The sequence below is a fragment of the Lates calcarifer genome, linkage group LG2, assembly GCF_001640805.2.
Source record: "Lates calcarifer isolate ASB-BC8 linkage group LG2, TLL_Latcal_v3, whole genome shotgun sequence".
NCBI lineage: Eukaryota > Metazoa > Chordata > Actinopteri > Centropomidae > Lates > Lates calcarifer.
The window spans coordinates 24,633,146-24,646,237 of NC_066834.1; the positions used below are offsets into that span (position 1 = coordinate 24,633,146).

Consider the following 13,092-nt stretch of genomic DNA (forward strand, 5'->3'; position numbering starts at 1 on the left):
AACTGTGATGTATGAAGTCTATTTCGGCCAACGTAATGAAATAAATCAAAAATAAACTATTTTTTGATACTAAGTCTCAGAAAATTACTCATTATCTTGAGTGTTTTGCATTATTTGAGATACTAAGTTACTGTATTGAGAGATCATTATCATGATCTACAGGATCTTTTCATTTTTCCATCACATTGGAAGAACTTGGCTTCCATAGAATATTTATAGGTCACAATACTACATTGTGTTACCCTTTTTATTTAAAATACTAGAGGCACTCCAGCTGTAAAAGTTTAGTGCAGTGTTTTGCATTGCTTAAATGAAGTGACTGAAGAGAGAATCTAATATTGAAATACTCACAGTAATGAGAAGTAGAGTTTATCATTTGATATGTAACATTTTCAATTTCTTTTTCCACAGCTTTGAAAAACATTGAAGAAACATGTGTAAAAATGCCAGACTTGGAGTAAATTATACTTCAACCATTTATTCACGATCTTTACATTTCCAAGATAAAATGGGAGAGACAACAAAATTAAGCATGTCAGTTTCTAAAAATGAACAGAAAAGTGAGTACAGTGTGCAGACATTTTTTACTTTGCTGGAACAAAACAGTACATTCAAGCAACTGTGCTAATATTCCTTCCTTGCTAACTGGAAGTGAACATCACTGATACTGAATAAATGTTTACAATATAGAAGAAACAAAGACACACAAGCAACTTTACAAAAGTACACATAATAAAAGTCCCTTTTATGTAACCTTGGCTTAACTTATGGCTTTGTTCATGATGATCATGTGCAGTATTTTCCCCAAGAAAAGTGCAAATTCTCCCAACATATACATATAAACCTACTAAACAGTGAATTTTAACTGAACATTGATTACAGTGTTTGACGGAAACAGTGTAGTTTGACCAAAGCTGTTTGTGCTACCTTGTGTAGAGCTTGTTCCTTCAGGATGACAAGGCCAGAAGAGACACAAACTCCCCACATTATCTGTAGCAGTCGCATATGGGAGCCAGCCATAGTCAGAGCAGATGAGGCAATGTGGGGAGAGGAACAGAGCTGGGTCAAATGTTAACCATCTCCATTAGAGTCTGATCCAGCATCTGTTTTACGCTCAGGCCCTCTTCTTTAGCACGTGTGAGTTTATCTGTTAATACAGCATTGCATCAGTTAAAAAAAAAAAAAAAATCATAAAACCAACAGCACAAAGATGCACAGAATATAAACAGACAAAGCTCTAGTCCAGGTTAATAAACAGTGTTAGACATTTGCTGGGTATTGTTGCAAATCTCACGAGTGTCAGAAATTTCAGCTCTGTAATTTTTTTTTCCCCAAACAGAAATTAGCATTCATTAAGCAAATCAATTCCAATACTCAGGGCCAATTCCACAAATTCAACTTCTAATTTGATATGTCTTTAAAGCATATTGTAAATATTATACTCAAGCTATAGACAGGGCTGTGGTCATGACTTCATTGGCTGCGTTTAGAACTAAAAAATGATCCAAAGCAAGTGTTTGTTGTTTCTCTACTGAAAATTCTCCCCCTTTGTTTTATGTGTATTCTAAAGCTTTAGTTACACTGTTAGTGTTAGTTAATCTTGCAGTGGTTCAGACTGGCAGCTCTGTAATGTCATGGGAACTTGTTCCATGTGATTTCCAGCCACAACTTACCTCCAACAATTAGTCAGCCAATAGAAACACATATGGTGATTCTCTCACAATTCTCTCTACATGCACCAATGGTCAGCAGTCCATCCTTGCAGCTACACACCAAATTATACTCCCTCATCTAAGATTAATTTAGTTTATCCATTTATTTTTCAGGGACAATGTATATTGATTACATTTGAGTAAAATATGAGATATCCAAAAGGCCCATTTTCATCCGTCACCTGTGTTGTTATTTAGACTAAAGTGAATTCAGGATGAGTGTTTGTTTCAAGTGTTTATGCTCCTTCAAATATTATATCTAACGCTCTGCTAGGGTGAGTTTGTAAGATCAGGGAGTCTGTCAAAGCTTATTCAGATATGCTTTAGGGCATCACAGGGTTCAGAACCACATTTCCAAAATCAAATGTATTCATGCAAAACCTGGTCTAAACACTAAACCGGGTGTCCTGATTAAATGCTACTATACGGACAAAAAGTAACTCAGTGCAACTTCAACAAACCAGAGCAAGTCAAACTTGCAGTAAAACCAAAATGATGGGTAGTTTGGTTGTTGGTATATCTGAGCACTTTACATCTCTTTTCAGCTGGTACTTAATCATTTCTGTTGAAAGCTTAACTTCACCTTCTTTTTAAAGAAGGGATGCAGAAGGAATTCTAGACCCCTTGAAGAGTTTCAAGCCTTCCCTAGCTATGGGCATCAAGAGTCATCACCAGCCTTTACCCCATGAACAACAGCACCATCCAGATTTCCACTGGACTCATGTGCAACAGCCCTGACGATAACTGAGAAAACATATCAAATCCAAACTGTGACTGCTGATAACCTGAGGTTGTCTGACCTCTGAAACTGCTGTTTGAGCATGCATAATGTGAAAATCGTTGATCTTTAGTCCCATTTGTTGAAAGCATTGCTTGGATTAAGTTCTGTGCCGTGGACATAATTGTCTATGCTCTTTTTTGTATAACAGCAACAGACGATATGCCTGGACATTTGAGTTTCAGAAAAATTAAAAGCATACTAGTGCCCGTCCCAGTTTACGCCTCATTTAAGGCTACTCTCAGTTCATTGGTCAGAAGACGGTTTTTCTCAAGCTGCTTGTAAAGATGGTCTTGACAGTCAGAAAGCAGGGAAGAGAAAAGGGAAAGAGACAGAAGGCAGGTTAGTACAGACGACAAAGAGTTAGTGCTGAACCTCATCACAAAACAAGTGTCAGTTTACATTCAAGCTGTTGAACTGCCAACCCCATGAACATATCAGATTAAAATCAATAACTCACTATTTGCTGTTGTTTTGCTCTTATTTCTAATAGGTCTCATCAGCTGTCACTAAGTTGCTGCCTTCGCTCCCCAAGCATTTCTCCTCGCTCATTACTGCTTTTTAAGTTGTGTGTTTTCTGTAGCTTTTACTAATTATCTGTCTATAACTTTCAGTGCAGGAACTCAAATTAAGCTCATCATCATACAAATCTACGCATCCCTACAATAACAAACCACACTTGCTGTTGCTATGTTGACCACAGTTGTCACCAAATAAAATACAACTGAGCCTAAAGATGTTTGAGTCGGTGAATTCAAAACCCCTAATGACACAGCTGATCCTCCTCAGAAACCGAAGCACAAATGTCTTAATAAATTGACCATTTGTTACATTACCATGGTATTTTAAACTCAGAAGAATGAGAGGACAACCACTGTATTTCATGTGAACACTAGTTTGCAGAAGACACCTCAATACTGCCAAATTATAGTCCTCTCAAAGAGAAAAAGGAACAGTGAATGGGAGAGGAGCTTCAGAGTTTATTCAAAAGCTACTCGACAAATAAATTAATGTAACACATAGACAAAAATCAAAAAAAGAAGAAGAAAAAGATGGGACAAATGGAAATGAAGAAACATTGCAGGAGAAAAGGGGAAGGGCTGACATGGATGGAAGAATGTTTATTTTACAGAAAGCATTACGGCTCAAAGGTCTGTATGAGACATGGACAAATGGATGATGGCAGCAACGACCCACTGTACAGTAGTGGCGGGGCAGTAAAGAAATACAGAAACAAAGGAGACAGAAAGTTGGGCCGTGCTGCACAGGAGAGAGATGATGACACTCAACCAGCTTCTGAAGTGAAGGGTGTAAAAATTTAGCTGTGAAAAAAGGAGAAAAACAAAAGTGTTGGACAGAGATATAAAAAGGAGGAATGGAAGATAAATGACATGCATAAGCAAAGGAGGAGAAAGGGATGCAAAACAGAGCCAGAAAAGCTAAAGAAAATGAGGGAAACTAATGAAGAAAAATGACAATGTGAGAAATTATAAGATATGGAATCTACCCTTACAACACCTAATCATAAATACCTACAAAACCATTTTAATTCACATGCAAAACAATGTTAAGGAAACAGTAAAGGAGGATTTTTTAAACATAAATCCTTCCTATCTATGATTCAGCAAAGTAAAAATCACTGCACTCAAACATGCCACAAGGGGGAGCTATTGCATATTTGTAAGTGCTGTTAGGCGCGTCAACATCTAAGGCAGAGAGAAGAAACAAGCATGTGGTGAATTACATGGAGGTCATGTCGTTGAGGGCGTGGTCCAGCTCCTCGCTGATGGCCTTGTACTTCAGTTTCTGGGCATACAGCTCATCTATTGTGGTAATTTTTGTGAGGGGGCAGTGAAGGATTTGCAATAAAATAAAGAGAACAAAAGAATAATAGAAAAGTCAGAGAACAGAGGTCAAAAGAAAAACACAAATAGAGAAACTGAAAAAAAGGCAGGACAGGAATAGGAAGGGTGCATGGAACAGCTGCTGATGTTGTGTCAGATTCTTGAGGAGTCACCGAGAAACTGCCTCACATATTCCATGACCCTGTAGGGACTGCTCGCGACTAGCTGGCCTTGAGCAGTCACTACACCAGAATGCCAAATAGCACTGCGGTGAGAAATGCTGTTGCCAACACGAATAATATCACGCCAGCCTCTGTGGATCACTGCTTTGTGTTTTTCCCACTGCAGTAGACAACTGACACTGCAGATATTTAGCCTGAGGACAATGTAACAACCTGCTGACCAGATAAATAACCTCACGCTGCAGCAATGTTTACAAAAAAGAGCAACTTACTCTCTTCTATGAGTGCCCCCTTGAGAAATCTGAGAAAACTAGTGTCTGTTTTATAAGAAGAGGCCTCTACAACATAACTTTTTTGCACTGACAGTTTGAGTAGTTACAGTAACAAATACTGCCCTCACATTTTGTGAAAAATCTGAAAATAAACTCTGCAAGTGCATTATAATCAAGTGTAAAAAATTCATACCCTCAAGGTCATCAATGGTCTTCTCAAGCTTGGCGACTGATCTCTCAGCAAACTCAGCACGGGTCTCAGCCTGAGTGGAGGAATACAGTCAAACATTAGTAATTCCCCTTAAGAGGTTTACATTACTAGCCACAACCTTACTTAAGGCACTTAAGTGCTGTAAAAGAAAAGTAAGTATCACTTCTAATAAAAAGTATACAGTCAGCATATTTCAATTCAAGTAACTAATGAGTCAACATCCAATTGCCACAGTTTTGAAAAACCTCTACAAAATACCTATGAAAAAAATGCAGGATGAATAAACTATGTTTTAAATATTTTTGATAATTCCAGTTAACTCACCTCCTTCAGCTTGTCTGTGAGAACCTTGATCTCCTCCTCGTACTTGTCCTCCTTCTGTGAGTACTGTGGTTACATACAATGAGCAACGTTAGTCAAATGTGATCCCAATGTTGATACAAGACAGTTTCAAACAGATTTTTGAGTGTGTTTTAGTCATTTGCTGTGAATCTTCTCAGTCAGCCATCTTACCTTCTCTGCCTGAGCCTCCAGAGACTTCAGGTTGTTCTGCACGGTTTTCAGCTCCTCCTCAAGCTCAGAGCATTTGCTGTTGGTTTACAGTTGAATAAGCAGAAAGATGCCACAGACAGAAAGAGAGTCATGAGAAAACAAAAAATACAAAGTTGTGACTTGGAGGAACAAATAGAGGGCAAAGGAAATGAAACCGGTACCTCTCAGACAGCTCAGCACGCTCCTCTGTACGTTCCAGGTCACTCTCAATGATCACCAGCTTACGGGCCACCTGAAATCACAGCATACGAACTTAGTCCCACACAAGTCTGATACACAGTCAAACAGAATTCAATTCCCTGCTACATTTACTGTACTTGTTCTGACTTAGTAGCAATAATATACATCAGACAGGAGATAGCCACTGATGTCAGCTGTTACACTTAAGTGAAAGAATGTAGAAAATGCTGAGATCAAAGTTCACAGTGCAGTGAACAGCTGAGAAACTTGCCTCCTCGTATTTGCGGTCAGCCTCCTCAGCAATGTGTTTGGCCTCCTTCAGCTGGATCTCCTGCAGCTCCATCTTCTCCTCGTCCTTCATTGCCCTGTTCTCAATGACCTTCATGCCTCTGAGGGATAGAAAAGAGTATGGCGGGTAAGCACAACAGCAGGGCAGTGGGTTTAGTACTGGCGTAGAGAAGATAGCTCCCTACGTACAACTGACAAGAGACCAGTGGTTTGTCTCTGGAAATGTTTTTCTCAATGAAATTGAAAAGAAAGTTTCCAGTAGAGCACAGCGTTCCTTGTGGTGTCCCATACTGGTGAGGGTATACAAGCAGGACTACACAGGCCTCCCTTTAGGGCTAAATCACTATCACGACAGCATGTATGGATATTACACATAACGTATACATCAAAGAAAACACAAATACACTCTTGGCAAGGAGTGTCACTGTATTATCTACTTGTCGTATTAAAAGACATCATTTAAGTTTCTCTCATAACTGCTACAGGTGTGTCACTTCCACGATTGGTCATGATCTTTTTTGTATCAATAATGAAGATATTTGGATATCAACAATTGTGACACCACAAATGAATGAATAAATTTAGTCATGATATTATGCAAAACATCATTGAGAAAATGCAATATTGCATTATTGCATTACAGCAATATATATTGTAATGCAATATAACTTCTGTACACTTGTGGCAGTACTGAGCCAAATGTTAATAGAGAATTGCTTTAACTGTATGTATCATATGCAGTCTTTCTCTTTTAATATAACAGAGTTTGGCAGAATTTGGCATTTTAGTGCTGGATTCATGACATGCGTTTTCTTGACAATGACCACTGTGCTCTGACAAGTTTGGGACGAATACCAAACTTGCAGTGGAGCAATTAAAGACTGGACTTACATCAGTTTGACTTTCAAAATCCAATCACAATGCCCCAACCCCACTGCATCACTCTTTGTGAAAAAGAGTGATCTGGTGGTGTTGAGCTAAACTAAAAATTTCGCATAGGTGTGGTTCAGTGCACATCAAGACAGCATACCTATGATTTTTCTGTAGAATGCCAAGGAATATACGAGTGGCACATGGGTGGAGTTCATTGACCTAGTGAGGTTTACCAGCTACAAGATACCAACCTTTCACTCTCATCAGCAGCCTTCTCAGCCTCCTCCAGCTTGGTCAGAGCTGTGGCCAGACGCTCCTGAGCACGGTCCAACTCCTCCTCAACCAGTTGGATACGTCTGTTCAGGGAAGCTACATCACCCTCAGCCTAAGAGAGCACAACACCACAATAATATGGAGTCAAACCAAGTTTATATGTACATATTTCAGTTAGCTTTGCAGGTTTTCAGCATGCCCAACCCATCACAGGCTTTCCACAGAGAGGAGCATGGGCTTGGTCAGGAGCCAGCCCAAGGGAGGGACGCAGGCTCTAATATGCACATTTTACACAGGCGGGTGGGGGGCACTCCTCTTTTTTTTTTTTTTTTTAACAAAATTTAAACCTGACACATGTTAGCAGTGTATTTGATTAAATACTAGACTAACTTAACCATCCTTCATCTTCCCTCTTTTCTTTCAAATAATGCAATTTCCTGTCCCACGGTGACTTAGTTGTGTTATCCCATAAACAAATTAGCTACAAAACATGGCTACATTTTGCTATTTCGTAGGGGAACAAAAGCGACTTGTCTGTGCTCCAACTAGCTAATGCCCTGCGGGAGTTTTTCACAGAAGAGGGTTTTATCTCAGGGGACCTGTGGTGCTGCTGCTGTAACGTTAGCCTACTTGTTACAGGGCGGTTTGTTTATTCGGGATGCACCGGGTGGTGTCCTTTCATCTACCCATCCTTCCCTCCTCACATCCTGCATTGGGCTAATTTCTAACATGTCTACCTGATACCTGACTGGTATACGAGCATACACCGTCGCTGTCTGGGCCTAGCAGCCACGCTTTTTGACCAGATTTACGCCTAATGCCGTCGGCAGCCTGAAGACTAATTGCCTTAAATCATTAGCAGCGGCTTACTGCTTCCCTCGCGCTCCGCTCCAGGTTCAGTTCCCGCTGTAGTAACGCTGCCCGTTCCTCCGCCACATCGGCCTGCTCCTGCAACGACTTGATTTTCTTCTTAACAGCTTCCAGGGAGCTCCCACCGGCCATTTTTTGCTCTTTTTTGTCTCAGCTAAGCTAGTTTTCCCTCAGCTGTGTGCGGGCTGACCCAACGCACACACGCACACACACAAACACTTGGAGATGCGGCGCGTTTGATCCCTACCCCCACCTCCTTTAATCAACCGCTGATGAGGATTGGGACGTGCCACCAGCCCCGGAAGTACCTGATTTTACCCGCAAATTTATCAAGTAAATTTTAAAAATACATATATGAATTGTGCTGATGTCAGCTGTTCGCACAAATTCATTTTGTGTAATTTATTTATACGTTCTGTCAGTAATACAATTAACTAATTCATTATTTGTTCTGAGTGCATCCCCTACTGGCAAATTGAGCTCACCCTATCAAAATCACAGCTCCAGACATCACACATTGGCTCGGTCGTGAGCTACAGCAACAATGTATCTAAGATGTGATTGTTAATAGTCTAATTATTTGACGCAACATACATTTATTATTATTGTTGTTGTTGTTGTTGTTGTTGTTATATTTCACGCTGCTAACACTGCTGTCTGCAAGACACTTTACCCACGACCATACTACATTGTTTATTTATGCAATGCAATTTTGTCATTCAAAGAGGCATTCTTTACTATTTGTTTACTTATTCATGCATAGTATTGTATAGTAGTATAGTATAGTATTGTATATAGTAGATACTGAAAATGTGTTGCTGTCTATTCTGCTTTTGTTCACCTTTAGTTTCACCTGTTAGTCTTTCAATCAATCGATTTATTGATCAAGTCCATGTTAAGGACCAGAAAAGTTTATCTTATGTTATCTTATATTATGTTAGGCTATCTTAATAATGTTGTTGATGATATTGTTGACATCGTTGCTTGTTGTGACGTAACCGATTAGGCGTAATTGGTGAAACATTACCAGCCAATAAATTGGTAATTTCATCGGGGTTGGACATAACTACAGAGTGCTAACTGAAACCAGTACAACCACAAATCTGTCAAGGATTTTACAGGCCAAAATATTCTTGTAAAATGCCCGACTGAAATCCAACACTGGCCCTCAGATTCGTCCAAATGATTGTGGAATGCACTGGTAAGCCAGTGAGCTGTGACCTTACCATATACAGCACATGAGCTAAATTTAACTATCCATATATTCATCCTATACAGCCCTCAAGCCTCTTATAATTGATTATTGCATAACTTGATTATTAGAGTAAGTCAGCGTTGGGGGCTGGTAATCTTAGTTTCCTGTGAGGACCCAAGGGATGGTTCAAGGTCAAACCATTAGGCCCAACTGGGGCTTCTCCAACAGTCTGTCTGTGGTGCTGTCAGCCCAAACTCACATCTGTGGCTTTCTTCTCAGCGAGCTCCAGTTTCTCCTGGGCATCCTTCAGGGCTTCAGAGTACTTGTCCAACTCATCCTCAGTTGCCTTCAGCTTCTTCTGCAGTGCTACCAGGTCATCCTCAAGCTGGGACACAGAGGAAAGAGATTTACTTAGGACCAACATTACCATTTATCATTTTCAGTCAAAGCACCAGGTAAACCACATCTCATAGTGTCTGTGAATAATCTTAATAATAAATGTTTTCTCTAAATAATAAATCACATATCAACCGTTTGGAAAGACATTTATTCTAGGCTATTAGAATAGGAGTATCATCAGATATTATAGATCAATTATAGGCAATCCAATGGTAAATGTAAAGTGAAATCTTCATACAGTCCAAATGTGAAGTACAGCAACGAAAATGGAAAATGATTATAATTTTAAAAAATGAATTTAATCCTATGATGATATAGACATTAATCCTCAGTGACAGGACTCTGGACATGCAGGAACCATGGAGGGCTAAGGCGCACAGTGCCACTGGCACCCGTGCGTAAAAGCACCAGAGCGGCTTTCATAGTGGACGCCGACCTGTTTGCTCCTGTCCTCAGCTGCCTTCTTGTCTGACTCGGCCTGCTCAGCTCTGTCCAAGGCGTTCTCCTTGTCGAGCTTGAGCATCTGCATCTTCTTCTTGATGGCATCCATGGCTGCTTAGTGTCGGCTGTGTCCGCGCAAAGCAAAAAACAAAAGAAACTGGATGAAGGGATCGGAGCGTCTGATCCACACTGAACGCCAAGCTGGAGTGCGAGCTCGGTCTGGCTGTAGTGAGTCAAATATGTTTTTTGCCGGGCAGTTACTGGACACCCAATACTTTTTTGGAAACAAACGCAGCTGCTTGCCAACGCGGGACCTGTCTTTTTTCTGAATCTCTTCACTGATTCGCTCTTCCGAGACATTTGACCGCTTCTATAACTATACATGGGGTATGGACGTCAGGAGGTCACTCCCACCTCACACCAAGACGTCCCCTCCTATTTCTAACACCCTCCAAGTGACAGGCCGGAAGTAAAGTGTCAAGACTCAAAGAGGTAGTAGCTCCTCAGAGGGGGGTTATTTGGGAGAAACATGTTCATAATAATGACCTAATTATCACCCAGGAAGATAACTCAGAAACTACTTTATGTGGGAGTAGAAGGCAAATGAGACCTGATCTGACCATTGTCTTTAATGATTTTAAACTTACATTACATCTATTTGTGCCAAAATAAAGGATTTCAGACACTGTTTATTGAAGCATGGACTCAACATGTACTCCCAGCAAATTACAACATTTCAACAGATTGTTACCAGAATGAATTGTCATAGCACCTCATGAATGGGAGCTATTCATACAAAACAAATATATCTGATTGGATAAGCTCCTGTGAAAGTTCTTCTCCCTCTGTGGGGTGTCATGTTAGCCAGTACGGCTTGTTTGTCTTCCAAGGATCATTTCAACAACTCCGTCGCAGCATAGTTCAACATCCGAGCAGCAATCAGATAGGCTTTGCTCTCCGTGGAGGTATATCATCGAGCTTGTCCAACTCCACTCTCAGTTAATACATGCCTGAGAGTTACAGTACATCTCAAATGGGCCACAGTGGATATAGTGGCGTGCACAGTAGAGGATACAGAAGCTTTGGCATTTCAACAGCCCCCCTCACCGCGCCTCTGTGATAGTTCACGGGGCCACTGGCACAGCCGCAGCTGTCACACACAACCTGTGGTCAGGGCTGGTGGATGGTTGAGTAATAATAGTTTACTGTCGACTACAGTAATTAATTTTTGGAGAAGTTAGGGAAATTGGACCTCAGGGAAGATCAATGAAACATAAGTTAATGGGTGAAAATAAGATCTAGTGTAATAATAGGTTATATATGCTGCACATACAGTACATACACAACTGTTATGTAATACTATATGAACAGCACTGTCTTCTTGTCCATGAAGTATGACAAGCCACGCTGACAGTATTTTGTCATTCTCTAAGATGCCTTTGGGTTTTAGCATCCTCCCCTTTCTTCCCAAGTCCTCACTGTTCTGCTTGTGTTTTGTTGAGTGCATATTTTTGGGGTCTCACTGCCTGGAGAGGCACCTGCTGGACTCTGTCCATACCCCCCCCCGGCCACTCCCACTCTCACCAGGCCTGTCTTTTAGAAAAGGGGGCATTAGCTTTCTTTCAAATCAGATCAGTCACTAGTTTGGTGCCTTTGTGAAAGGAGTTAGGGAGACAACAGAAAAAAACCAAACAGCCTTTATGATCAGTCAAAGCAAAAACACCTCACTGTCACTAAAATTAAATTAAGTCTTGATTAATCATACACAGAGCTAGATAAATCTTGACCTAATTCTGACTGTGTAAAGGCTTCTTGGTTTGAGCAGCTGAAGAGGAAACACTTGTGAAGAATCCAACAAACTGCTGTCACTTTCCGACCTTGACTTATATTAAGGTTAGATTTTATAAGCTTTATTTAAAAAAAAAAAAATCAAAACTAAATCAAATCATTCCCCATTTTTTTCTTCACCTCAAACTCCTATATTTTATCTCCTTGGTGGTCCAGCCTGATATCCCTCCTGTGGTGCTTTTTTTAAGGCAGTCAGCTGTCACTGTGTTGTCATCCCACCATGTGTTTTGTGGACTGTTAAGCAGCCAGCCAGGCATGCCAGTCATATACAGAGATCAGAGAGGCTCATGGCGCAATCCATGTCACCCTAGCACCCTGGATAGATGAACATCGCCACACTGTACCTGTCCAACAAGTAATGATTTACTAATGCTGCATTTGATCCAGGGGTGTGTGGAATCATAACTGCAGTTAAAACTTGATTTTTCTATTTTTTTTCTCCAAGGCCATTTCCAGACTTGAATGAATGTGCTAACACAGGTCTAACAGCTCATATTCTAGTTGTTAAATCAGACATTAAACCTCTAATTGTCTCACATCCTCCCTCTGGTCTTAATAGTAATTATTTATTGAGTGTTCCATTGAGGAAATCAACAGTTCTACACAAAATGTCTGTATTTCGTTTGCCTGTTCATCAAGAAATCCCTTATATATTAAATGACAGCTAAAAGATAAAGATGAAATCTTTCAAAAAAAAAAATCCCACTGAGTTCCACTGTGAGGCTGAGATTATGCTGCTGAAGCCATATGACAGACAGGTGTGATAATGTAAAATAACCCCCAGTATTCCCGGAATTCCCATCATGCAGGGGAGTATGCGGCCCTCTAAGAATGATGCTGTGGCCTTTGAGGAGCCACATATAAGGTTTAAAGACCTTTAAAATTTGATTTCATTAGGTGACCATTGTCTGTTGATGGCCATGTATGTATTGCTGATTTATTGTTGTGAGGAAGTCATAAATCTAAACACAGACTCTTTGTGTTTAGATTGTATCACAGCTCCAGTAAAGTTGGTGATGTCCCCTGCACTTTTAGTGACTGCTGAATACTGTTGTCACGCCAAATGTATTCAACAATTTGTTTTACAGTTTAATCAAACCTCAGTGTCAGACCACAAATGAAAAACTAGTGGTATATCAGCAGGTCATTATAGATGTGTTGAGAGAGTTGGGTG

General features: G+C 40.3%; 1 protein-coding gene across 7 annotated transcripts; it reads right to left on the bottom strand.

The window, feature by feature from the left end:
- Positions 1-458: 458 nt before the first annotated feature.
- On the bottom strand, positions 459-10,278 carry LOC108876927 (tropomyosin alpha-1 chain). 7 transcript variants are annotated; one of them, XM_018666756.2, is made up of 10 exons: positions 10,066-10,278; positions 9,490-9,615; positions 7,144-7,277; positions 6,003-6,120; positions 5,713-5,783; positions 5,513-5,588; positions 5,324-5,386; positions 4,982-5,051; positions 4,235-4,313; positions 3,592-3,812 (listed from the first exon to the last, which is right to left on the bottom strand). In XM_018666756.2, the coding sequence occupies exons 1-10, from the start codon at positions 10,177-10,179 to the stop codon at positions 3,809-3,811; spliced, it is 855 nt and encodes a 284-aa protein (XP_018522272.1). In that variant the 5' UTR covers positions 10,180-10,278; the 3' UTR covers positions 3,592-3,808. The 7 variants fall into 7 exon arrangements, with proteins under 7 accessions (XP_018522274.1, XP_018522278.1, XP_018522280.1 ...); XM_018666758.2 differs by lacking the exons at positions 3,592-3,812; positions 4,235-4,313 and adding an exon at positions 459-1,147; XM_018666759.2 differs by lacking the exons at positions 3,592-3,812; positions 4,235-4,313 and adding an exon at positions 2,694-2,782.
- Positions 10,279-13,092: the final 2,814 nt, after the last annotated feature.